Source organism: Schistocerca serialis, chromosome 6, assembly GCF_023864345.2.
Source record: "Schistocerca serialis cubense isolate TAMUIC-IGC-003099 chromosome 6, iqSchSeri2.2, whole genome shotgun sequence".
NCBI classification, from domain to species: Eukaryota; Metazoa; Arthropoda; class Insecta; order Orthoptera; family Acrididae; genus Schistocerca; species Schistocerca serialis.
In genome coordinates, this window is record NC_064643.1 from 652,714,283 (window position 1) to 652,740,760 (window position 26,478).

At 40.7% G+C, this 26,478-nt stretch overlaps 1 protein-coding gene across 2 annotated transcripts in view; it reads left to right on the forward strand.

Annotated features, from left to right (window-relative positions):
- Positions 1-26,478, forward strand: part of LOC126483900 (GPI ethanolamine phosphate transferase 1) — a 272,222-nt gene that overhangs the window by 101,008 nt on the left and 144,736 nt on the right. For both annotated transcript variants that reach the window (XM_050107168.1, XM_050107169.1), the window contains exons 4-6: positions 70-304; positions 20,769-20,899; positions 22,712-22,902. In XM_050107168.1, coding sequence (XP_049963125.1) covers positions 70-304; positions 20,769-20,899; positions 22,712-22,902 — 557 coding nt within the window. The remainder of the gene's footprint in view (positions 1-69; positions 305-20,768; positions 20,900-22,711; positions 22,903-26,478) is intronic.

A 26,478-nucleotide genomic window follows, 5' to 3' on the forward strand; every position in this document is an offset into this window, starting at 1 on the left:
ACATTGGAGAATTGTTGGCCTAGACTGTAGTTGTCATGAGACTTAACATTGGCTGTATTGTAATTGCAGGTGCTAGTGGTGACCATGTTTTCATGGACATGTATGGCTCAGAACTTGAAGACTTCTCAGGAAAGGAGAGCACTATCCATTTGGACACATGGGTGTTTAATAAAGTTTCTAATTTTATAAAATCAGCACAAAACAATCCGGAACTATTAAAGAAACTTCACAGTGATAAAATTATTTTCTTTCTGCACTTGTTGGGCCTTGACACTGCAGGGCATACTCATAAACCAGGGTCAAAGTAAGTAGGTTTTAAATACTTTTAATTGCAGTGTGTTTTATCTTAATGCAAATGATGGAGACCTTTGCCATGATTGTTTAGATACTGCTGAAGTTCTGGATAAATTCTTTTGATTATATTCCTGATGTGTGTGCAATTTTCTGTGTGAATGTACATAACTAGTCAATTTTACTTTGTTTCATGTCTTATCTTGAGGTAGTATTAAATTTGCCAACCCAGAAACTGCTCCTATCTGCTTTGAGTAAGATTTTAATCCTCTTATTTAGGTAGTTCTGTACATCTGTGGTTTCTGTTAACTCCTCATCATATTTTTATGTACATATTTGTAGCAAGCTGATGAAGTGGGGAGACACTGGATACACATTGTGGACGACAGTCATTCAGAACCCTGTCTGAGCACCCAGATGTAGGTTTTTTTGTATTTTCCCTAAATCATTTAAGGCAAATGCTGGAATGGTTCCTGTGAAAAGGATATGGCCTGTTTCCTTCCCCAATCTGAGCTTATGCTAAATCTCTCATGACCTCATTGTTAACGGGATATTAATCCCAAATCTTACCTCCTTCCTTCCTACGGTCATTTCTTGTGTACCCTAACTTATTTTAATATAGGGTAGAGTATTCACGTTACCTGCGCCACGTTAGATGGCATAGCAGTAGTAGAAGTTTGGCATGTGACTGCTGACATGTGATTTGAGGTATCCCCACAAACAAAAGTGGTCAAGGGCTATGATGTCACAAAAATGTCAAATGGCTACTCCTGGAAAATTGGTAATGAGATCCATTGACAATAATGCACTGTTTAGGGTTGTATCATCCTTCTGTAAAGAAACATTTTGAAGTAGAGTAGATGTAATCTGGCAGTTGAGAAACTGAGGAAGTCTTGAGCATATGGCTGTAATGTTCAGCAGTATCTGTCGCAGTATCATTTTAGTCCTAACAAACTATGTGATTATGATGGTAAAACTGCAAATAGCACACCACAGTGTTACGCTTTTTGAATGGAGATGTGTTTTTTGAGTTTAATAATGATTCTCATTGACCCAATAGGCAAAAGTCTGTTTACTGATTTTTCCACTCAAATGAAAACAAGCTTCCATTATGCTTTCTGTTCATAATCTAATGCCTTAAACTGTTGAACAATATACATCATGTATGTATAAAATTTTAAATCATTTCTCAAAATTATGTGTACTAACTTATGACTTAATCTTAATTCAAACAGTGGCAAATCCAAGATAGGATAATGGCAGTATTATGAACAGGATAGATTGCTACTCCTCCCCATGAACCATGGACCTTGCCGTTGGTGGGGAGGCTTGCGTGCCTCAGCGATACAGATAGCTGTACCGTAGGTGCAACCACAACGGAGGGGTATATGTTGAGAGGCCAGACAAACGTATGGTTCCTGAAGAGGGGCAGCAGCCTTTTCAGTAGTTGCAGGGGCAACAGTCTGGATGATTGACTGATCTGTCCTTATAACACTAACCAAAACGGCCTTGCTGTGCTGGTACTGTGAACGGCTGAAAGCAAGGGGAAACTAGGGCCGTAATTTTTCCCAAGGGCATGCAGCTTTACTGTATGATTAAATGATGATGGTGTCCTCTTGGGTAAAATATTCCAGAGGTTAAATAGTCCCCCATTCGGATCTCCGGGCGGGGACTACTCAAGAGGACGTCGTTATCAGGACAAAGAAAACTGGCGATCTACGGGTCGGAGTGTGGAATGTCAGATCCCTTAATCGGGCACGTAGGTTAGAAAATTTAAAAAGGGAAATGGATAGGTTAAAGTTAGATATAATGGGAATTAGTGAAGTTCGGTGGCAGGAGGAACAAGACTTTTGGTTAGGTGATTACAGGGTTATAAATACAAAATCAAATAGGGGTAATGCAGGAGTAGGTTTAATAATGAGTAAAAAAATAGGAGTGCGGGTAACCTACTACAAACAGCATAGTGAACGCATTATTGTGGCCAAAATAGACACAAAACCCACACCTACCACAGTAGTACAAGTTTATATGCCAACTAGTTCTGCAGATGATGAAGAAATTGAAGAAATGTATGATGAAATAAAAGAAATTGTTCAGATAGTGAAGGGAGACGAAAATTTAAGTCATGGGTGACTGGAATTCGGTAGTAGGAAAAGGGAGAGAAGGAAACGTAATAGGTGAATATGGATTGGGGGGGGGGGGGGGAGGGGGAGAAATGAAAGAGGAAGCCGCCTGGTAGAATTTTGCACAGAGCACAACTTAATCATAGCTAACACTTGGTTCAAGAATCATGAAAGAAGGTTCTATATATGGAAGAAGCCTGGAGATACTGACAGGTTTCAGATATATTATATAATGGTAAGACAGAGATTTAGGAACCAGATTTTAAATTGTGAGACATTTCCAGGGGCAGATGTGGACTCTGACCACAATCTATTGGTTATGAACTGTAGATTAAAACTGAAGAAACTGCAAAAAGGTGGGAATTTAAGGAGATGGGACCTGGATAAACTGACTAAACCAGAGGTTGTACAGAGTTTCAAGGAGAGCAGAAGGGAGCAATTGACAGGAATGGGGGAAAGAAATACAGTAGAAGAAGAATGGGTAGCTTTGAGGGATGAAGTAGTGAAGGCAGCAGAGGATAAAGTAGGTAAAAAGACGAGGGCTGCTAGAAATCCTTGGGTAACAGAAGAAATACTGAATTTAATTGATGAAAGGAGAAAATATAAAAATGCAATAAATGAAGCGGGCAAAAAGGAATACAAATGTCTCGAAAATGAGATCGACAGGAAGTGCAAAATGGCTAAGCAGGGATGGCTAGAGGACAAATGTAAGGATGTAGAAGCTTGTCTCACCAGGGGTAAGATAGATACTGCCTACAGAAAAATTAAAGAGACCTTTTGAGAAAAGAGAACCACTTGTATGAATACCAAGAGCTCAGATGGAAACCCAGTTCTAAGCAAAGAAGGGAAAGCAGAAAGCTGGAAGGAGTATATATAGGGTCTATACAACGGTGATGTACTTGAGGACAATATTATAGAAATGGAAGAGGATGTAGACGAAGATGAAATGGGAGATATGATACTGCATGAAGAGTTTGACAGAGCACTGAAAGACCTGAGTCGAAACAAGGCCCCAGGAGTAGACAACATTCCATTAGAACTACTGACAGCCTTGGGAAAGCCAGTCCTGACAAAACTCTACTGTCTGGTGAGCAACATATATGAGACAGGGGAAATACCCTCAGACTTCAAGAAGAATATAATAATTCCAATCCCAAAGAAACCAGGTGTTGACAGATGCGAAAAATACCGAACTATCAGTTTGATAAGTCATGGCTGCAAAATACTAATGCGAATTCTTTACAGATGAATGGAAAAACTAGTAGAAGCCGACCTCGGGGATGATCAGTTTGGATTCCGTAGAAATATTGGAACACGTGAGGCAATACTGATCTTACGACTTATCTTAGAAGCTAGATTAAGGAAAGGCAAACCTACGTTTCTAGCATTTGTAGACTTAGAGAAAGCTCTTGACAATGTTGACTGGAATACGCTCTTCCAAATTCTGAAGGTGGCAGGGGTAAAATACAGGGAGCGAAAAGCTATTTACAATTTGTACAGAAACCAGACGGCAGTTATAAGAGTCGAGGGACATCAAAGGGAAGCGGTGGTTGGGAAGGGAGTGGGACAGGGTTGTAGCCTCTCCCCGATGTTATTCAATCTCTATATCGAGCAAACAGTGAAGGAATCAAAAGAAAAATTCGGAGTAGGTATTAAAATCGATGAAGAAGAAATAAAAACTTTGAGGTTCGCCGATGACATTGTAATTCTGTCAGAGACAGCAAAGGACTTGGAAGAGCAGTTGAACGGAATGGACAGTGTCTTGAAAGGAGGGTATAAGATGAACATCAACAAAAGCAAAACGAGGATAATGGAATGTAGTCGAATTAAGTAAGGTGATGCTGAGGGAATTACATTAGGGAATGAGACACTTAAAGTAGTTAAGGTGTTTTGCTATTTGGGGAGCAAAATAACTGATGATGGTTAAAGTTGAGAGGATATAAAATGTAGACTGGCAATGGCAAGGAAAGCATTTCTGAAGAAGAGAAATTTGTTAACATCGAGTATAGATTTAAGTGTTAGGAAGTCATTTCTGAAAGTATTTGTATGGAGTGTAGCCATGTATGGAAGTGAAACATGGATGATAAATATTTTGGACAAGAAGTGAATAGAAGCGTTTGAAATGTGGTGCTACAGAAGAATGCTGAAGATTAGATGGGTAGATCACATAACTAATGAGGAAGTACTGAATAGGATTGGGGAGACGAGAAGTTTGTGGCACAACTTGACTAGAAGAAGGGATTGGTTGGTAGGACATGTTCTGAGGCATCAAGGGATCACCAATTTGGTATTGGAGGGCAGCGTGGAGGGTAAAAATTTAGAGGGAGACCAAGAGATGAATACACCAAACAGATACAGAAGGATGTAAGTTGCAGTAGGTACTGGGAGATGGGGAAGCTTGCACAGGATAGAGTAGCATGGAGAGCTGCATCAAACCAGTCTCAGGACTGAAGATCACAACAACAACAACAACAACAACAACAACAGATTGCTACAACATTTAGCAGAAATGCTGTGTCACAGGTAGATGCAACAAAAAGACTGTCAAACAAGTAAGCTTTTGGCCAAAAAGACCTTCATTGGTTTGGACAAAAAAAACACACACGTGACCACAGTCTCTGGCTGATGATGCCAGACTGTGAGCAGCAGTGGATGATGGGAGAAGCAATCTAGGTAGTGGGGGTAAGGAGGAGGCTGGGGCGGGGAAGGGGAGGGATTGCAGTGTAAGGTTGGGTGATGGTAAACTGTCACTTCTTTGAGTGTACAGGGACAAGCCGGAGAGTGGGAGCATACAGGGACAAGGTGGAGGGAAGGCAGCGCAGCTAGGTGCAGTTGGGAGTTCATATGGAGGGTGCGTGTGGGGCAGGGATGCAGTGGAAAAGGAGAAAGGTAAAAAGACTATGGCTCATTCTACCAGTGCCTTTTTGTTGTGACTATCTGTGACTCAACATCTCTGGTAAAGGGTGAGTAGCAGCGTAATCTTTTCATAATAATGCCATCTTAATTCACGTACTTGATGCTATGCAGACTGTTCTGGACTCCAAATTTGCACTTGGCTTAACCTCTCAGAGTTTTCCAAAGCCCATACCATCTTGAAGACACATGTCATCCCTTGGCATGATTCTCCACATGAAAATAGAATAACAGATGTGCAAAATATTTGTGTTCCCCACTACAATAACTTATTGTATGGTTTTCATTCTTAAGTATCATTCTTCGGTAAGACGATGTAATGATACACATCACTCCTCAGTAGTGGTATGCAACACACAAGTTCCACTGTGAGAAGCCAAATGAATACTACAACTATTTTTTATTACGATAATGATTTGTATCTGTGACATTCAGTGCAAAATTCCACCTCTTTTGTCATCTGCACAGATTCTGCTTCACCCCATTTTTACTAGGAGTTTGTCAGAAATACAGTGTTCTGGGGGGGGGGGGGGGGCAACTTCTGCTAACAGAGAGTGAGATTTCATTTGTTCCAAGTATGTCTCATTTGTCAACTTACAGTTTGGGATGGGGAGGGATCATAATGATAATATGGCAGATATTCTCTGTCGCTTGTAGAAGTATTCCATGTTCATGCCCCATTGTGGTGGTGTCATCCCAATAGACCATAATGACGTGCAACCTTAGATTCAACCCAAAACATTTACCCAGAACCCTTCTCTTTTGTCTCCTTCACCATTTTCTGTATACCCATTCTCTTAAGGGTTCCCAAAAATCTGCCTGGGCTTCCCATTCTGGCTGATTACGGAGTTCCCAATGAGATCATCTTCAACAATGCCATCTTCAGTACTTGGCCGCAGTTTGACTTACTAAATTAAGGCTGCAGACCACTTCCTCCACCGCATTTGCATAGTTCATATCACATTACCATCAAACACTCTACTTATCTCTGTCAGTGCCACCTCATTATGTACCAGTGTCTCGCATGCTCATGACCATACTGCAATGGAATATTACCTGTCTTGTGACACCAAACTTATGATGCTATACTCAACAGTCAATTATCTTCCAATGATACAAGCATTGATGGGGTGTAATAGAAACATATGATAGATAAACAATACAAGCAAGTCTGTCATACGCATTGTGATTGCCCATGTACCACCCTGTAGTGCAACAGATCCAGAATTGCCTTGACTTGCTCACTGATGCTGGCACCATGTGTCATTCACAAGGGTTCCTGGGTATGTCGCATCGTGGGGGAACAAGGCTGACGATGCTGCTGCCAATGCTGCAACTTTACTACCCATACCTTTTAGCAGTTCTGTCCCCTCAATCAGTCTCCTCATCGTTACTGTACATAGACGTTTTATCACTCTAGCATGAGCACTGGTCATTTCTCTATAGTAACAAACTATTGGAGATTAAACCCTTCCCTACAGCACAGACAAATTCCTCTTGTCCATCTCTTTACAAGGAGATAATTTTAGCTAGACTGCACGTTGAGCACTGTCTTTTTACCCAGCGCCACCTGTTACATGGTAAACCCACACCTCTTTGTTCTCACTATAATGAACCACTAATGATGCATCACTTTCTAACACAATATCAATTTTTAACCCCTTACATTTTAATTTGTGTTTGTCATCTGGGCTATCTGAGGTTTTAGCAGATGTAGCAAATGCTGTCGAACACAACCTACTCTTTACGTGCCGTAGCAACATGGCAAAGGACATTTAATATTTGACCAGAGTTGTAGGAACTCTTACTGGTTGGCCTCTTAAAAAGAGGTTCATTGTGATTGTTTATTTTACCTTTCCAGTTTGTGTGTTACTTGTTAACTAGCATTCCAGGTTCACTGGCAATATTCATTATAATTTAGACTCCTGTGTGTCAACTAACTCCGTGTGTCAACTAACTCCCAAAAGCATAGAGTGTTTTCTGTTGGAAACTGCTCATATTAAGTCGTCATTTGGGCACTTAGTGACCTCAGATTTTGCACACACTTGTGTGTTTGGGGGGCAGGAAGGGGTGGGGGGACGCACATATAGTTTGTTCCCACTTTTAAATACCTCTATCAGTGTTTCTTGCTATTTCACATGCTGCAGGTAAGTGCTGACCGCTCATTTTGTCTCCCTGTAATATAACAAGTAAGAAGTTTGAGACAGTGAAATTTACATTCTGGCAATGACAAATACACTGCCTACTAAAATGGTACAAATCATTTGTCTTGGTTGCCTTCTAGAAATGCGTTGAGCTATGATGCAGAGCTACACATTGTTGCTAAAAAAACTCACCAGTGCACAGTATTATTTCTAAGATCGAGGACTTAGCATACCATATTTTACTTTAGTGCATTGTGTTTGCAAGATAAATTTGATACAGGTGCTAAATTTTATTTTCTTGTGAAGTTCGTTTGTGAACTGGCAAATAGGCAAATGTGATTCTTTCTTTCCAAATTTATTTATTTTTTGTATGTGGATGTACTTTTGTTAATTTAGTTATGGATGTGTGTAAATTGTAGTAATCCTCCAACCACTGCACCTACCGCCCACAGCGGATGTAAGTCAGTGCACTATGCCAAGTGTAGTGTGTGCCAGCATTCAAACAGCACACCTGCAACTACCCGAGGTGACTGCCAGGGGCAGCCTTATTACCAGCTGCCTCACTAGATCTGTCGTGCAATGTGCACACAACACCAGCAACACCTGACGTGGGTAGCATCTTTATAAGAGCACTCACAGGCCTCTAGGCACTCGGGTGTTAATTGTGTTTGAGGCGCGTAAACTACTTTCCTTGTATTCTTGTTTATGTCACTCTATGACCCAGTAAATTGTATCTCTTTTACAGCTGTGTGTTTCCTTCTGTTCCTAGTTAGAACACAAGTGACGACAAAGTTCGAATTTTTGTGTGTTTGGATTCTATGTCTTTTTTGCCATTTGGCTCTCCATAGAGGCTTTACTCCAGTCACTTCTGCAACAACAACAGGTGCATACGGCCATGTTGGAAGGATTGTTTGATATTTTAACCTCTGTTCAGCCACCAGATGTTGACCCACCACCATTCCTTGCCTATGATGAATCCGCTGAATGCTGTATGATGAATCCACAGAATGTTGGGATGCTTACGAGAAGTGGCTGTTCCAGCATTTGATGGTGGTCAACATAGAGGCCTGTAAGCCTCTTTTCTTAGCTTGTATACCCTCTTATATGTATCACTTACTATGCTAGGTAGCTCCTCTATAAGAACCAGCGTTACTTCCTTTTGGTGAAAAGTCTCGTTTGCTGTCCTCCTATAACCAAAAGTGAAACCATGTGGTTGCTGTGCAAGTTGAATTCTACTACTGTCACAAACACCCACAGCAGTCATATCGAGCTTGGGCAACTGAGATTCACAGCCTCAGTCATAAGTGTCAGCTTGTCATGGAGTCTACATCTACATCTACATCTACATCTACATGGTTACTCTGCAATTCACACTGAAGTGCCAGGCAGAGGGTTCATCGAACCATTTTCATACTATTTCTCTACCAATCCACTCTCGAATTGCATGTGGGAAAAAAGAGCACCTAAATCTTTCCGTTCAAGCTCTGATTTCTCTTATTTTATTATGATGATCATTCCTCCCTATGTAGGTGGGTATCAACAAAATATTTTCGCATTTGGAAGAGAAACTTGGTAATTGAAATTTCGTAAATAGATCTCGCCACAAAGAAAACTGCCTTTGTTTCAGAAAGTGCCACCCCAACTTGCATATCATATCAGTGACACTCTCACCCCTATTGCGTGATAACACGAAATGAGCTGCCCTTCTTTGCACTTTTATGATGTCCTTCACCAATCCTACCTGGTAAGGATCCCACACCGTGCAGCAATATTCTGACAGAGGGTGGACAAGTGTGATGTAGGCTGTCTCTTTAGAGGGTTTGTCGCATCTTCTAAGTGATCTGCCAAAAAAGCACAGTCTTTGTTTTGCCTTCCCCACCATATCATCTGTGTGGTCTTTCCAATTTAAGTAGCTCATAATTGTAATTCCTAGGTATTTAGTCGAATTGACAGCCCTTAGATTTGTGCAATTTATTGTATACCCAAAATTTATCGGATTTCTTTTAGTGCTCATGTGGATGACCTCGCACTTTTCTTTGTTTAGTGCCAATTGCCACTTTTGGCACTATGCAGAAATTCTCTCTAGATCATTTTGTAATTGGAATTGATCAACTGATGATTTTACTAGACATTAGATTACAGCGTCATCTGCAAACAATCTAAGGGGACTGCTCATATTATCACCTAGATCATTTGTGTAAATCAGGAACAGCAGAGGGCCTATGACACTACCTTGTGGAACGCCAGATATCACTTCTGTTCTACTCAATGATTTACCATCTATCACTACGAACTGTGACCTCTCTGAGAGGAATCACGAATCCAGTCACACAACTGAGGTGATACCCCATATGCACACAATTTGATTAATAGTCGATTGTGAGGAACGGTATCAAAAGCCTTCTGGAAATCTAGGAATATGGAATCGATCTGAGATCCCTTGTCGACAGCACTCATTACTCCATGGGAATAAAGAGTTAGCTGTGTTGCACAAGAACAATATTTTCTGAATTTGTATTGGTTATGTATCACTAGGTGTAAGATAGATACTGCCTACAGGAAAATTAGAGAGACCTTTGGAGAAAAGAGAACCACTTGTATGAATATCAAGAGCTCAGATGGAAACCCAGTTCTAAGCAAAGAAGGGAAAGCAGAAAGGTGGAAGGAGTATATAGAGGGCCCATACAAGGGCGCTGTACTTGAGGGCAATGTTATAGAAAGGGAAGAGAATGTAGATGAAGATGAAATGGGAGATACGATACTGCGTGAAGGGTTTGACACAGCACTAAAAGACCTGAGTCGAAACAAGGCCCCGGGAGTAGACAACATTCCATTAGAACTACTGACGGCCTTGGGAGAGCCAGTCCTAACAAAACTCTACCATCTGGTGAGCAAAATGTATGAGACAGGTGAAATACCCTCAGACTTCAAGAAGAATATAATAATTCCAATCCCAAAGAAAGCACTCGTTGACAGATGTGAACATTACCGAACTATCAGTTTAATAAGTCACGGCTGCAAAATACTAATGCAAATTCTTTACAGACGAATGGAAAAACTCGTAGAAGCTGACCTCGGGGAAGATCAGTTTGGATTCCGTAGAAATATGGGAACACGTGAGGCAATACTGACCCTACGACTTATCATAGAAGCTAGACTAAAAAAAGGCAAACCTATGTTTCTAGCATTTGTAGACTTGGAGAAAGCTTTTGATAATGTTGACTGGAATATTCTCTTTCAAATTCTGAAGGTGGCAGGGGTATAATACAGGAAGCGAATGGCTATTTACAATTTGTACAGAAACCAGACGGCAGTTATAAGAGTCGTGGGACATCAAAGGGAAGCGGTGGTTGGGAAGGGAGTGAGACAGGGTTGTAGCCTCTCCCCGATGTTATTCAATCTGTATATTGAGCAAGCAGTAAAGGAAACAAAAGAAAAATTCGGAGTAGGTATTAAAATACATGGAGAAGAAATAAAATCTTTGAGGTTCGCCGATGACATTGTAATTCTGTCAGCGACAGCAAAGGACTTGGAAGAGCAGTTGAACGGAGTGGACAGTGTCTTGAAGGGAGGGTATAAGATGAATATCAACAAAAGCAAAACGAGGATAATGGAATGTAGTCAAATTAAGTCGGGTGATGCTGAGGGTATTAGATTAGGAAATGAGACACTTAAAGTAGTAAAGGAGTTTTGCTATTTGGGGAGCAAAATAACTGATGATGGTAGAAGTAGAGAGGATATAAAATGTAGACTGGCAATGGCAAGGAAAGCGTTTCTGAAGAAGAGAAATTTGTTAACATCGAGTGTAGATTTAAGTGTCAGGAAGTCATTTCTGAAAGTATTTGTATGGAGTGTAGCCATGTATGGAAGTGAAACATGGACGATAAACAGTTTGGACAAGAAGAGAATAGAAGCTTTTGAAATGTGGTGCTACAGAAGAATGCTGAAGATTAGATGGGTAGATCACATAACTAATGAGGAGGTATTGAATAGGATAGGGGAGAAGAGGAGTTTGTGGTACAACTTGACTGGAAGAAGGGATCGGTTGGTAGGACATGTTCTGAGGCATCAAGGGATCACCAATTTAGTATTGGAGGGCAGCGTGGAGGGTAAAAATTTAGAGGGAGACCAAGAGATGACTACACTAAGAAGATTCAGAAGGATGTAGGCTGCACTATGTACTGGGAGATGAAGAAGCTTGCACAGGATAGAGTAGCATGGAGAGCTGCATCAAACCAGTCTCAGGACTGAAGACCACAACAACAACAACAACATGTATCAATAAGCCATTTCTTTCAAGGTGACTCATAATGTTCGACTACGGTATATGCTCCAAAATCCTACTGCAAATTGAGATCAGTGATATGGGTCTGTAATTCAGTGGGTTACTCCTATTTCCTTTCTGGAATATTGGTGTGGCCTGTGCTACTCTCCAGTCTTTAGGAACAGACCTTACATCTCGCATTGATGTCCACAGTATATTTCGAGCTTCTGCAAACTTAGCCAGTCTTGGGGATTTTGCGTTCTTCTGAATTTGGCATGCTTTTTTTGTTGCTTCTGCAACAGTGTTCTGACGTGTTTTGTGTACCATGCTGCATCAGTCCCATGTCTAATTAACTTATGTGGTATTAATCTATCTATTGCTGTCGATACTGTATATTTGAATTTGAGCCATATCTGGTCTACACTTACATAATTAGCTTGGACGGAATGGAGACTCTCTCTTAGAAAGGCATCAAGCGAATTTTTATCTGCTGTTTTAAATAGATATAGTTTGTGTTTATTTTTAGTGATTTTGGTTGATATGTATTTGAGCCTCGCTACAATGACCTTGTGTTCACTAAGCCCTGTATCCGTCATGACACTCTCTATTAGATCAGGATTATTTGTGGCTAAGAGGTCAAGTGTGTTTTCGCAACTATTTACAATTCATGTGGGCTCATAAACTAATTGTTCAAAGTAATTCTCAGAGAAAGCATTTAGTACAATTTCGGAAGATGTTTTCTGTCTACCACCAGCTGTGAACATGTACCTTCACCAACAAATTGAGCGTGGATTGAAATCTCCACCAATTATAACGGTATCAGTGGGGTACTTATTTGGAATGAGATACAAGTTTTCTTTTAACCGTTCAGCTATTATATAATCTGAGTCGGGGGTCAGTAGAAGGAACCAATTATTATTTTGGTACGGCTGTTGAGTATAACCTCTACCCATAGTAATTCGCAAGAACTATCTATTTCAACTTCACTACAAGATAAACTACTACCAACAGACAGAAACGCACCACCACCTACTTTATTTAATCTATCCTTACTGTGTCTTATGCAGACACTGTGGTCAGGAACACAATCATTCATTTGGCTCCAGATAAGGTGTGTCAATGTGCCCTTCAGTTGGAAGTCCCTATGATAGAGGAGGTTTTGAATATTGCACAGTCGTTCAAGGTCTCCCTTGCCACTGGCTGCCAATTAGGGGCTGTTGTTGACAGTGTACAGCCCTGGTGTGTGGAGCCTAGAATGCTGTGGGAAGAGATGAGATGGTCACCACAGTCAGAGAGCTATCAAAAAGTGTGCAACCGTATTTTTTACTGTTGAAACCAACAATTATATAGGGGTGCACAGGCTTTTTGTTTGTATGCATACGTAGTGCGCATGTCTGATTTTTTTTTTTGATTTTTTTTCCATGACTACAGAAACGACCAGTTGCTGTTAGTGGTAATCATCAGATTTTGTGTTGTGGGCAAAATTAAAGAAAAAGTGGATCAACATTATTGCATCAAATTTTGTTTGAAGCTTGGTGATTCTCAAGTTGGAAACACTCCGCAAGATTCAACAAATGTTTGGGGATGAAGCAATGGGTACCACACAAATAAAGGTGTGGTATAAGTGCTTCAAAGATGGCCATCTTCAGTCATGTGTGAAACATCTTCAGATAGGATCTCAGCATGCACAAGTGAGGTTGTTCTTGACCACTTAAGGACCCTGGTGTTGCTAAATAGATGAATCATGATCAGAGAACTTGCAGACGAAGGTAAAATTAGTATTGAATCCATTCATTTCATTTTAATGGAAGGTTGGGACCTTGGAAAAGTCTCAGCAAAATTTATGCCAAAGTTGATAACAACCGAGCAGAAGCAACTTTGTTTGCAGATCATACAGGGCATGCAGGATACTGTGAACATTAATCCCAGCTTTCTTAACACAGTTATCTCTGGTGATGGGTCCTGGGGTTATGGGTATGACCCAGAAACAAAGTTCCAATCATTGCAATGGAAGCATTAATCATCCCTGACACCAAAAAAGGTGAGGCGGGTCCACAGCAGTATGAAAGTCATGCTGATGGTCTTTTTTGACTCCTGTGACGTGATTCATCACGAGTACGATCCTGAATGTACTAATGTCAATTAGTATTACCAAAAGGTTCTGTGTCACTATGGTGAAGCAGTGAGATGCATATGGCCAGACTTGTAGGTTATGGGCAGTTTGCATCTTTACCATGATAATGCTCCCATTCATCGTTCTCAATTAGATCTGAGTTTTAGGTCAAACACAACACAGCTGTGGTGTGTCAGCCTCCGTGTTTCCCTGATGTAGCACTGAGTGACTTCTGGCTTTTTCCTAAAGTGAAAGAGAGTCTGAAAGGGACCAGATTTTAGAAGAGGGAAGACATTATGCAGAAATCAATGGAGCAGCTGCATACCACACAAAAAGAGGCTTTCCAGTGATGCTTCCAGCAGTAGTAGCAGCTTTCAGTAATGCGTGTTGAAGCGTAGGAGGACTGCTTTGAAGGTGACTAGTGTTAAGTAATTGTATCAGAATAAAGATTGATTTTATAAATAAAAGTTTGGATACTTTTTGAACAGCCCTCATACAAACAAACCAACTGGGCTGATGCAAACATGTCATCAGCAGCAAGAACAGTGAACACCACTTGCTTCATGCCTCTTTTGTTTCATACAGTATGAACTGGCGATCTCCTGCCACAAATGTAAGAACAAAGATCATATAGGAGTAGTATGTCTTATTTCCATCCCCCCTTCCCCAGGAGTCATTGAGGAATTGGTGGGTATTGCTATTCATACTGTTTCATCATTGTGTTCGCTGTTGACTGCAGGCCAGAACAAACTTTTCATTTAAGTGCAGGTAATGGATAAGCTATTAAAGCTACAAGTTCACTTGGTGGCTGCCATGCCCCTACTCAACTCACAGATGTATGCCAGGCTAGGGTCCAACCATTGTCACACATCGAGCATTGTTTTGTAAACTATAACGGACAGTAGATTTCTGTTTTCCGCCAATTCATGGCAGTTTTCAAATCAGTTATATACTTGGTGGTTCATGATGCAAGCACTGAAAATTTATTTGGGTTAGATGCCTGTACTATCTTTGGTTTTTCTATTCCAGATGTGGTGCATCGGGTGTCAGACCAAGTGCATTATCATGGATTGGATTCCTTGTGTTCTGAGTTTATGGATCTGTTTGCCCCAGGGTTAAATTTTGCAACAGTTTCACAGCAGACCTGCTCTCACCTCTTTCAGGAGTGGCCAGTGCCAATAGCTTTACACGACCAGGTTAGGATTGAGCTGGATCACTTAACATCATTGGAAGTGATTAGACCAATTTTTTCAAGTGAATGGGCTAGTGGTTGTAGAGAAGCCGTCTGCAGCTCTGTGGTGACTTCAAGCGTACTATTAATGCACAGTAAACCCCCTCCCTTGGCTGTAGTAGTTGCTCACAAAGTTGCTGAGGGTCAATTCTTTTCAAATATCGACTTGGCCATAGCATACCTACAGATTCCACTGGACAAAGCATCACAACAGTTGCTTCTGGTTAATATGCTTTTCAGTGTCTATCAGTATTATAGGCTTATGTTTTGGGGTTGCTAGTGCAATTGCCATCTTTCAACATTTTTGGAACAGATTACGATGATTGTCCCTCATTGCATAAACTATCTTGATGATATTGTCGTGAGAGAGCATCACCTATATGACATCCATTCTTTTTTTTTACTGTTCTACAGGCTGTGGATCTCACTTTTCCAACTTTCCATAGTTTATTTGGGTCATAAAAATTCCCGATGTGGCATGTGCTCCATGGAACAACGTGTTGATGCTGTTAAGGCCTTGCCCGATTTGTCTAATCTGTGAAAACTTCAAGCATTCCATGGTAAAGTGGCATACTATCACAAGTTTATTCCCCAACATCTACTATCACCCACCCGTTTCATCTGTTGCTTCAGGAAGGTGCCCCTTGTGTTTTGTGTGCAGTCTCTGAGCATACTTTTGTGCAGCTTAAGGACAGTCTTCGCTCCACGCCACGTCTTGCAACATTTCAGCCCAGCGAGCATCTGGTCCTGTCCACGTATGCATCCCAGTACTATGTGAGTGCAGTCCTTGCCCATAGTCATTCAGATGGCTCTGAACACTGTATTACCTTTGCTTCAGAAACACTCAGCTTAGCTCAGCAACATTATTCTCAGATGGAAAGAAAGACCTTGCTTGGAAAAACAGAGTTCTCTCTGTTATCTACGCCTTAAAAATTTTCATGTGTTCTTGTATGGTGCAAAATTTTATTTAATTACTGACCATAATCCCATAGTTTCCCTGATTAGCCTGTCAGCCGCCACTCATCATCTTCAGCATTGTGCTCTGTTCTGGTACAGTTATAAGATCCAAATTTCATCCCATGTCGCAACATGCGAACATGGATGCACTGTCCTGTCTCCGCAAGAGCCCTGACCTCTCTTTCGACCAGGAGGAGCTGCTTTGTTTTCAACTGAATATGGAGACACATCATTGATGGCTTTCCCATCACCAGGTCTTGTATTGCCTCTGCTGTGGTGACGGATCCAATGTTCCGGCAGGTCATAAGCGTGATATAATGTGGGTGGCACAACCGTCCACCAGGTCAGGCATCAGACCTGCTTTGGAATTTGTATACGTTTTGCCATTGCCTCTTTCTCTTGGCATTATTACCCTGTCAATGGAAGAGCTTAGATCCTGTGTCATGTTTCCAGCATCTCTGCAGTGGAATGTCCTCTGTTTATCAGGGTCACTGGGGGATCTCTCACACAAAACTTATGGCATGCCACCATGTATTTTGCCCAGGCATAAATCGGAAGATGAAAACTTTGTTGTGATGTGCTGCATATGTTTATGTCGGTGTACAGTGCTGTGCACTGCTTTTTTGCTGTGTCCAGCCATAGAAAAATGTCCACATTGATTATGCTGGTAGTTTTTTTTTATAAACTTTCTGGTTATTGGGAATTGATGATTTTCTTATCATCCCTATACCATTCATTGTCAGTCTGCAATGCAGATACTACTGTCAAGGCCTTGTCAAAGATATTCTCCATAGAAGGCTTTCCTTGCATGCTGATTTCAAACAGTGGTCCTCAGTTCATGGTGCAATCTTTCAAGGACTTTTGTACACACAATGGCATTTGACATGCCACAGTGCCTCCCTTCCATCCAATTTTGGACAGTGAGATGGAGTGCCTTGTCAAAATGTTTAAGACACTGATGTACAAGTACTTAGAAGATTTCCTGGCCTAGGAGGCTCTCAATTTTTTTTAAATTCTTACAGAAAGATGCCAATTGGGGCCAAGAGCCCCATCGAGCTCGTGCATGATCAGCAGTGTAGGTTTTATTGATGATCGCACCCGACACATCCTTCTGGGCCTGGACGTTTCGACACTGGTACCACAGGATTGCAGCCACCATTCACAGCCAGCATGACCACCAAGTCTTCATGGTTCACACTGAAGATCAACTCAAGGCATGCCACCAGAACCAGTTGCATCTAAGGTTGGGCGCAGGCTCCTGTGGTCCATGGGCTCAATACCACATTTTTCGTCAGTCCTGGCCACTCCAGGGGTTGAGCAGGGGTGGTTGTGCCAGCTTCTCCTGGCAGTCGCAGCTTTGTCAGCACTGATAGTGGCTTTGATTCCGTGACCGGTGCCAGGCCTCCCACTATGCTGAGTAGGCACCGCTATCAGCAGCCTCCATTGCCAGAGCATCTTCTCCCCAGTCCACCATTGTCGCTGCCCGTGCCACTGTTGCTTGTCATGAACTCAAAATGTCCTGATGGCTCCCACCCCCTCTCCCCTCCTGCCGCCAGTCCTTCCCAGCAGTCGTCACACGGTCCATCGATGACTGTGTTGCCATTGTCCACTCTCTTTTGCCCATAAGCACAGGTCTGGGCAGATTGGAAACTTCTTGCACCTTTTGATGTCATCCCCGGCACTATCACAGATGCCGTGGACATCTCTTCAGCTAAAGTATTATGGGTGATGATGCCCAGTCTTTCTCCCCGCAAGGAAAGAGAAGTGTAGTAACATGCTGGCTACTGCACCTACTGCCTGCAGCAGATGTAATTCAGATCACTATGGCAAGTGTAGTGCACTCCAACTTTCTCACAGCATGTCAGCAACTACCGTAGGCAGCCATCACGTGCAGCCTGGCCACTGACTTCTGTCACCAGGTTCACTGTGCCTGCAACACTATAGTAGCAACACTTGATGTGGATAGTGTCTTCTCATTTATGCCAGTCTGTGACTCAGCTAATTGTATCTCTTTTATGCTTGTGTGTTTCCTAGTGTTCATAGTTAGAACACAAATATGTATCTCATTTTTTCACAGCTATGTTGTTGTTTTTCACTGTGTGTGGAAAAGAATCAGTTTATCCAGCACATTTATTAGTTAAAGTAATATCAATACAGGTTGCTGACTGAGCATTTTAGTCCAGTGGTTTTAAAAAAAATGTAATTTGTAGCAACTTTTTTTAATTATACCAATGAACTTGGATGTATTGTTGTTTGTAAACATGATAGTAATGTGGAAGTCAACACGTGTTACTGTCTCTTTTATATTTTTTATTGAACTTTTCAAGCAGACACTGAAATTTAGTCAGAAAATTGTAAGTTGTTGCTTTCTCTAGAACTTAGTAGATCACATTTTCTTTAACTTTTAGGTCCCTTCCACTACAGCTTTCAAATATACACTTTTCATTCAAATATTTCAAATCATTTTTTCCGCTAAAGCACTCAAACATACACTTTTCATTTAAATAGTTAAAGTACTCCTCATTGCATGATTTCTAGACTGCAGAAATGCACACAATTTATTTCACCTAAACAACTTATAGTAATTTGGAATTTTTTTATTTCATTAAGCATTAATATTAATGTCAACAAGCCAGAGCCAGCATTCATTGAGAAAATTTATTACTTTTTTCATTCGTAAAGTTATTTGCAATTTATCAACTTTGTAACTTCTGTCTTTTAAGTCAGCACTCACAGCATTAAAATTATAGTGTGCTTTTTCTCAGATAGCGTGTAGGTCTTACAATTTTTGATACCATACATTGTTTACCATCACAGTCATTCCGTATTAGTTTCACTCTTACTTGGAATTTTATAGGTATCAGCAGAAATTTTGTTAAGCATTTTGCCTCTTCTCCTGAAATGTAATCCATTTTTACCCAACACCTATTGGTCGAGCTTTTTTGCAGTTATAAACACTGCTCCTATTCTGTTACAGTTGTCGTGTATGTCACTGTTATACAACAGCTCTCTTGATGAAAGGTCTGTTCCTAAAGACTGGAAAGTAGCACAGGTCACACCAATATTCAAGAAAGGAAATAGGAGTAACCCACTGAATTACAGACCCATATCACTGACCTCAATTTGCAGTAGGATTTTGGAGCATATACTGTACTCGAAAATTATGAATCATGTGAAGAAAATGCATTATTGATACATAACCAACACAGATTCAGAAAATATCGTTCTTGTGCACACAGCTAACTCTTTATTCCCATGAAGTAATGAGTGCTGTCGCAAGGGATCTCAGATTTCCGTATTCCTAGATTTCCAGAAGGCTTTTGATACCATTCCTCACAACCGACTATTAATCAAATTGTGTGTACATGGAGTATTGTCACAGTTGTGTGACTGGATTCATGATTTCCTCTCAGAGAGGTCACAGTTCATAGTGATAGACAGTAAATCATTAAGTAGAACAGAAGTGATATCTGGAGTTCCGCAAGGTAGTGTCATAGGCTCTCTGCTGTTCCTGATTCACACAAATGATGTAGGTGATAATATGAGCAGCCCCCTTAGATTGTTTGCAGATGACGCTGTAATCTACCGTCTAGTAAAATCATCAGGCGATCAATTCCAATTACAAAATGATCTAGAGAGAATTTCTGTATGGTGAAAAAAATGGCAATTGGCACTAAACATGGGTACTAAAAGAAATCTGATAAATTTTGGGTATACGATGAAGCGCACAAATCTAAGGGCTGTCAATTTGACTAAATACCTAGAAATTACAATAACAAGCAACTTAAATTGGAAAGACCACATAGATAATACTGTGAAGCAGGCAAAACAAAGACTGTGCTGTGTTAGCAGAACACTTAGAAGTTGCAACAAACCCACTAAAGAGACAGCCTACATTACACTTGTCCGTCCTCTGCTGGAATATTGCTGTGCGGTGTGGTGTGGGATCCTTATCAGGTAGGATTGACCGAGAACGTCGAAAAAGTGCAAAGAAGAGCAGCTCGTTTCGTGTTATCATGCAATAGGGGTGAGAGTGTCACTGATATGATACACAAGTTGGGGCGGCACTCACTGAAACAAAGGCAGTTTTCTTTGCAGCGAGATCTATTTACGAAATTTCAATCACCAACTTTCTCTTCTGAATGCGAAAATATTTTGTTGACACCCACCTACGTAGGGAGAAATGATCATCATAATAAAATTAGATAAATCAGAGCTCGAACGGAAAGATTTAGGTTCCTTTGTCCCACACGCCATTCGAGAGTGGAATGGTAGAGAAGTAGTATGAAAATGGTTCAGTGAACCTTCTGCCAGGCACTTAAGTGTGAATTGCAGAGTAACCATGTAGATGTAGATGTAGAAAAAAACATAAGGAACAGATTTTTGCCTCCTAGAGTATAGACAGGCCTTTTATCCTATCTACATTGCAGCCATTGTATTGTGACCCTAATAATTATTATGTTTTCAGAAGAGATGTAATGATGAACGGTAGACATAATGCGTCCCATATTGTAATTGTTCTGTTTTTGTGCATGTAGATCTTTTCTCCACTCTTTTCTTCTTTTGACTTGAAAAAAATGTTTTACTATTTACTGACCGTGTTTTTAGGTATTAATGCAATCGTTTGTTAAGTAATGCTGAGAAATTCAATTGACAACCTCATTGTTTTATGTGTGATGTTTTGCTATTAATTAAAAGTATTAAATTTATTAGTATGGTTCTTATGTTATAGAGAATATAAAGAGAATATTAAGGCTGTTGATGAGGGAGTGAAAAAAATGGAAGAACTCTTTGAATCATTTTACAATCATGATGGGAAAACATCATACATCTTTACAGCTGATCATGGGATGACAGACTGGGGTAAGTGTATAAGATTATTTGCCTTATGCTAATAACAATTTAACTGAAATCAAAATGTTGTGTACTCTGTGCAGAAGTGGTATCATAGTTTACATTATATACATAAGTTTTGTGCAGTGCTAGGATTGACACCAACAGAAGTTAAAAGAGAGTATAACTGCCAAAACATCCCCTATAAAAAGTCAGAAAACCCACAGTCTTTAAGTGTTACATGTATTGTATCATATAATACAGATGCTGATGCAGATGAGAAATCGGAGGTCATAGAGCTGTCCAAGTTGACAGCACTTGATTCTCTCTGTACACAGCACTTGCACTAGGTCAGGTTATCATATAGTGTCTGTGGGTAATGCCCATAATTACCCAAATGCACAGCCGGACAGTTATTATCCAGTTTTGTAAGAAGCCTTACGTCATGCATGTGTCAGTATCTTGGAACAGACCCTGCTGTGTTTCATGGGTTTCCTTTGGACTTGCTCTTTAGATATTCTACATTTGCCTGACAATGGCTTATGCTTTGTTCTGGTTTCCAATTCATGTGTTACTGCCTTTCATAAATGAAGACATCATTCTCACATCTTCTTGTGATAGTCATAAGCTTGATGGAAGCCACAGTGCCCTGAACTTCCCTGTTTATAAGCTGGCACTGCCCCCCCCCCCCCCCCCCTCCCCCAGTGGTCAATCTGCTCACAACCACGCTACTGCCATTACTGACCACTTCCATGTGGTATTATCTTGCCAGATACTATAATGTGACCCACCTCCTAGTTCATACATTTTTCTTTGTTCCAGTGTCATGGCTTGTGTCTCAGTTTCACTGATTCAGCTCCAGAGTGTTCGATGTCAGAAAAAATGGACTTATCCACATTGTCTCACTAGAAAACAAGCCTGTATTTCCATAGCAGTAAATCTTCTCATCTTAGAAAATAGCACATGTTATACTGTTGAATCAGGTTCACTGTCACATTACAAGGCAGCATATTTTCAGAAATCAGTTCTCCTGATTTAAATATTCTCAGTATCCAAATATTTCAGGATTTAACATATAAGGGATTATGGTGTTTTTAAAAAAAGCATGTGCCTCTTCTTATCATCAAATCACTGCTTGGGTTGGAATTAATAGGCACATTATTTCTTCTTTGTCAGTGAATCTCAGTTCCAGTGGGAATATGTATAAAGAGAAATCTTATGATGGGCCGTAGTTATGTATTTCTTCAACTTCTTTGTACAAATATTTTGTTCAACAAAACCAGTTTCTTTTAAATATAGTCTATCTTTTGCATTCAATTTTTTCTTTCCTTCTCTCTCTCTCTCTCTCTCTCTCTCTCTCCCTCTCTCTCGTGTATTCATTCCATTTCTGTCTGCCCCCGGTAGCTGAATGGTCAGCCTGACAGATTGTCAATCCTCTGGGCCCAGGTTCGATTCCCAGCTGGGTCGGGGAATTTTCTCTGCCTGTGGACTGGGTGTTGTGCTGTCCTCATCATCATCCTATCATCCTCATCGACTGCAGGTCACCGAAGAGGCGTCAAATTGAAAGACCGGCACCCAGCAAACGGCCTGCCCAATGGGGGGCCCTAGCCATATGATTAAATAAATAAATTCCATTTCTGTTTCTTCGTAACAGTATACAAAACTTCTTTTAGAGCCAGACACTTGTTGCCAGTGAGGAACAGATACACAGTTGTTTCCATAGTTTTGTTATATTGCCAGATGCACTTTGTGACCACATTTTTCAGAATAATGATAGTAAACTTCAGTCTTTGTTGTTAACTAATGACTCCGGGATAACCAAATGTTTGTGTATATTTCAAGGCTCTCATGGCGCTGGGGATCCATCTGAAACAGAAACACCACTCATTGCTTGGGGTGCTGGGATAAATACTCCACAGTTAGTAACAGGAACTGAGAATAAATTGGACACATTACGTAAAGATGTTCACCAGGCTGATATTGCTCCCCTTATGGCTGCCCTTATTGGAATTTCCCTGCCTGTTAACTCTGTGGTGAGTAAATGATGATTATTTTTTTATGGTTGTAGTATAGCCAGAAGATTTTCTACTTGAGTCTTACATGCACACTACTGTAGTGGAGGCTACAGCACCATGAAGAAAGCATGCAGATACTTTAAAAGTACATGGCTTTCCTTTTCTGTGCTACTCTGCATAGGTGAAACACCATTTCCAATAACTCTCACTGCTGAGTAGAGACCAGAAGAACAAAACAAGCAGTGTGAAGGTTAATGATAGTGGAGTTTTAACCAAAACAAGTCTACAGCATAGCAAAGTCATCTTAAGTGTATACAATGACCCAGAGAACAATCCAAATCACAAACGTAGACCAGGCAAGGTCAAGACTCTAATACTATTCAGTGGCAAATAACTGAAGGCTTCAAAAACTAGTAAGAGACTGGATAGAAGAGGTGGGCCATGGTATTTGACACTTGTCAGAGCTTGGTGCCACCTCACGTGCTTGCTGCACTGCTGCAGCTCACAAGGGCCTAAGCTGCTGTTCCAGTCTGTAGCCCTACTATCTCTGACGTCTTCTCACTGTCGATGTCGATACTCAAAACTGCGTGGGGAACCTAAATCACCATCTAAATTTCCAGGTAGGATATTTGATGTAATTAGAATTGCAGAGCAGTTAGGCATTTGTATATTAGTCATTGCTGTCTTTAGAGCAAGGGCCATAAGTTGAAAAAAGTCACCTGTAGTAGATAACGTTCCCTTTGAATTATTGAGATACTTGGAAGAACCAACCATGATAAAACTGCTTCACCTGGTACACAAGATATACTCTCAGACTTCGAGAAGAATATAGTAATCCCAACTCCAAATAAAGTTTAGGTGCCAACAGGAGTGAATATTACCAAACAGTCATTTCAGTAAGTTATGGTTGAAAAACACTGGCAGAAATAATTTACAGAAAAATGGAAATCAGTAGAAGCTGACCGTGGATACAGTTGGTTTGTGTCCTGGAGAAATCTAGAAACGCATGCGTAGATAGATTAGAGGGAAAATATTGCACAACCAGAATGAGGAAGGAAATCGGATGTGCCATTTCAAAGGAGCCATCTCGGCATTCAGTTTAAGAAATTTTGGGAAACCACAGAAAACCCAAATCAGCATACCTGGACAGGGATCTGAATTGCTGTGCTCCAGAATAGAAGCCTAGTGTCTTACCGCTGTGACACCTCTTTCAGCTGCAGGAGAACACAAGGCAATACTGACGCTATGACTTGTCATAGAAGATAGGTTAAAGAAAGGCAAACCTAAGTTTACAGTACAAAATTGTTAAGCGACATTGTGGGTGGGGGCAGGTGGAGAAGAGCTATCACACTCACTTGTTCAGAAATGCAATAGAAATACACAAACGTGAGAATAGCTTAAATGTGGAAGAAGAAAGCCTCAAGGTAAATGGATCCTGGATTCCCTTGCTGTAGCAAATGACCATTGCAGGTAGCAACAGGAGAACTGCACCAGAAATGACCATGGAGAAGCCCTTGGACTTTGGCACACCAAGTTTGTATAGTCTGCAGCTGTGAGCTCGGCTCCAGTCCACCACCAGCAATGGAGAATGAAGCTTTGACAATGCCAGTCATTTGTGCTATCAAAATGTGAAAAAAGGTCATCAGACAAGCATCAGCTGAAGAACCCAAGAGGGAAGCCAACAGGTTATGTTTATAGCGTTCATATGTTTAGAGAAAGCTCTTGACAGTGTTGACATGAATATAATCTTGGACTTTCTCAGATAAAGCAAGGATAAAAAATGGGGAGAAAGAAGGTGTCTGTAACTATTACAGAAACCAGACAGCAGTTATATGACTCAAATCTCAGGAAAGGGAGGCCGTAGTTTACAATTGTGTGACACAGTTGTTGCCTATCCTCCCATGTTAAACAATATTTACATTGAGAAGTCAGAAAGGAAACAAAAGTGAAATTCTAAAAAGGAATTACAGTTTATGGAGAAGCAATTAAAACCTTTGCCGATGATTTGTAATTCTGTCAGAGATGATGGAGGACTTGGTAGATCAGTTGAATGGAATGCTTAATGCCTTGAAAAGAGGTTATTATATCAGCATCAACAAAAGGAAAATGTTCTCGATAAAATAACAAAATTATGATACAGGATTGCTGGCCAGTACTCCCACCATGAACCATGGACCTTGCCACTGGTGAGAAGGCTTGTGTGCCTCAGTGATGCAGATAGTCGTACCATAGGTGCAACCACAACAGAGGGTTATCTGTTTAAAGGCCAGACAAACGTGTGGTTCCTGAAGAGGGGCAGTAGATGCAGGGGCAATAGTCTGGATGATTGACTAAAATGGCCTTGTAACACAACCAATACATCATTGCTGTGCTGTTACTGGGAATGGTTAAAGCAAGAGGAAACCACAGCTGTAATTTTTCCGAGGGCATGCAGCTTTACTGTATGGTTAAATGATGATGGCGCCCTCTTGGATAAAATATTCCGAAGGTAAAATAGTCCCCCATTCGGATTTCTGAGCGGGGGACAACTCCGGAGGATGTCATTATCAGGAAAACAAAACTGGTGTTCTACGGAACTGGTATGTCAGATCCCTTAATCGGGCAGGCAGATTAGAAAATTTAAAAAAGGAAATGGATAGGTTAAAATTAGATATGGGAATTAGTGTAGTTCTGTGGCAGGAGGAACAAGACTTGTGGTCAGGTGAATACAGGGTTATAAACACAAAATCAGATAGAGGTAATGCTGGAGTAGGTTTAATAATGAACGGGAAAATAGGAATGCGGGTAAGCTACTACAAACAGCCACAGATGATGAAGAGATTGCAGAAATGTATGATGATATAAAAGAAATTATTCAGATAGTTAAGGGAGACAAAAATTTAATTGTCATGGGGGACTGGAATTTGATAGTAGGAAAAGGAAGAGAAGGAAAAGTAGTAGGTGAATGTGGACTGGGGGTAAGGAATGAAAGAGGAAGCCGCCTGGTAGAATTTTGCACAGAGCATAACTTAATCATCGCTAACACTTGGTTTAAGAATCATGAAAGAAGATTATATACATAGAAGAGACCTGGAGACACAAGAAGGTTTCAGATTGATTATATAATGGTTAGACAGGCATTTAGGAACCAGGGATAAATTGTAAGACATTTCCAGGGGCAGATATGGACTCCAACCACAATTTATTGGTTATGGATGGTTCCTTTGAAAGGGCACAGCCGACTTCCTTCCCCATCCTTCCCTAATCCGATGAGACTGTTGACCTCGCTGTTTGGTCTCTTCCTCCAAACACTCCATCCATCCTATTGGTTATGAACTGCAGATTAAAACTGAAGTATACGGAAAAAGGTAGGAATTTAAGGAGATGGGACATGGTTTTAGAGAATTTCAGAGGGAACAAGGAAAAGTAATACAGTAGAAGAAGAAGGGGTAGCTTTGAGAGATGTAATAGTGAAGGCAGCTGAGGATCAAGCAGGTAAAAAGATGAGGGCTAGTAGAAATCCTTGGGTAACACCAGAGATATTGAATTTAATTAATGAAAAGAAAAAGTATAAAAATGCAGTAAATGAAGCAGGTAAGAATGTCTCAAAAATGA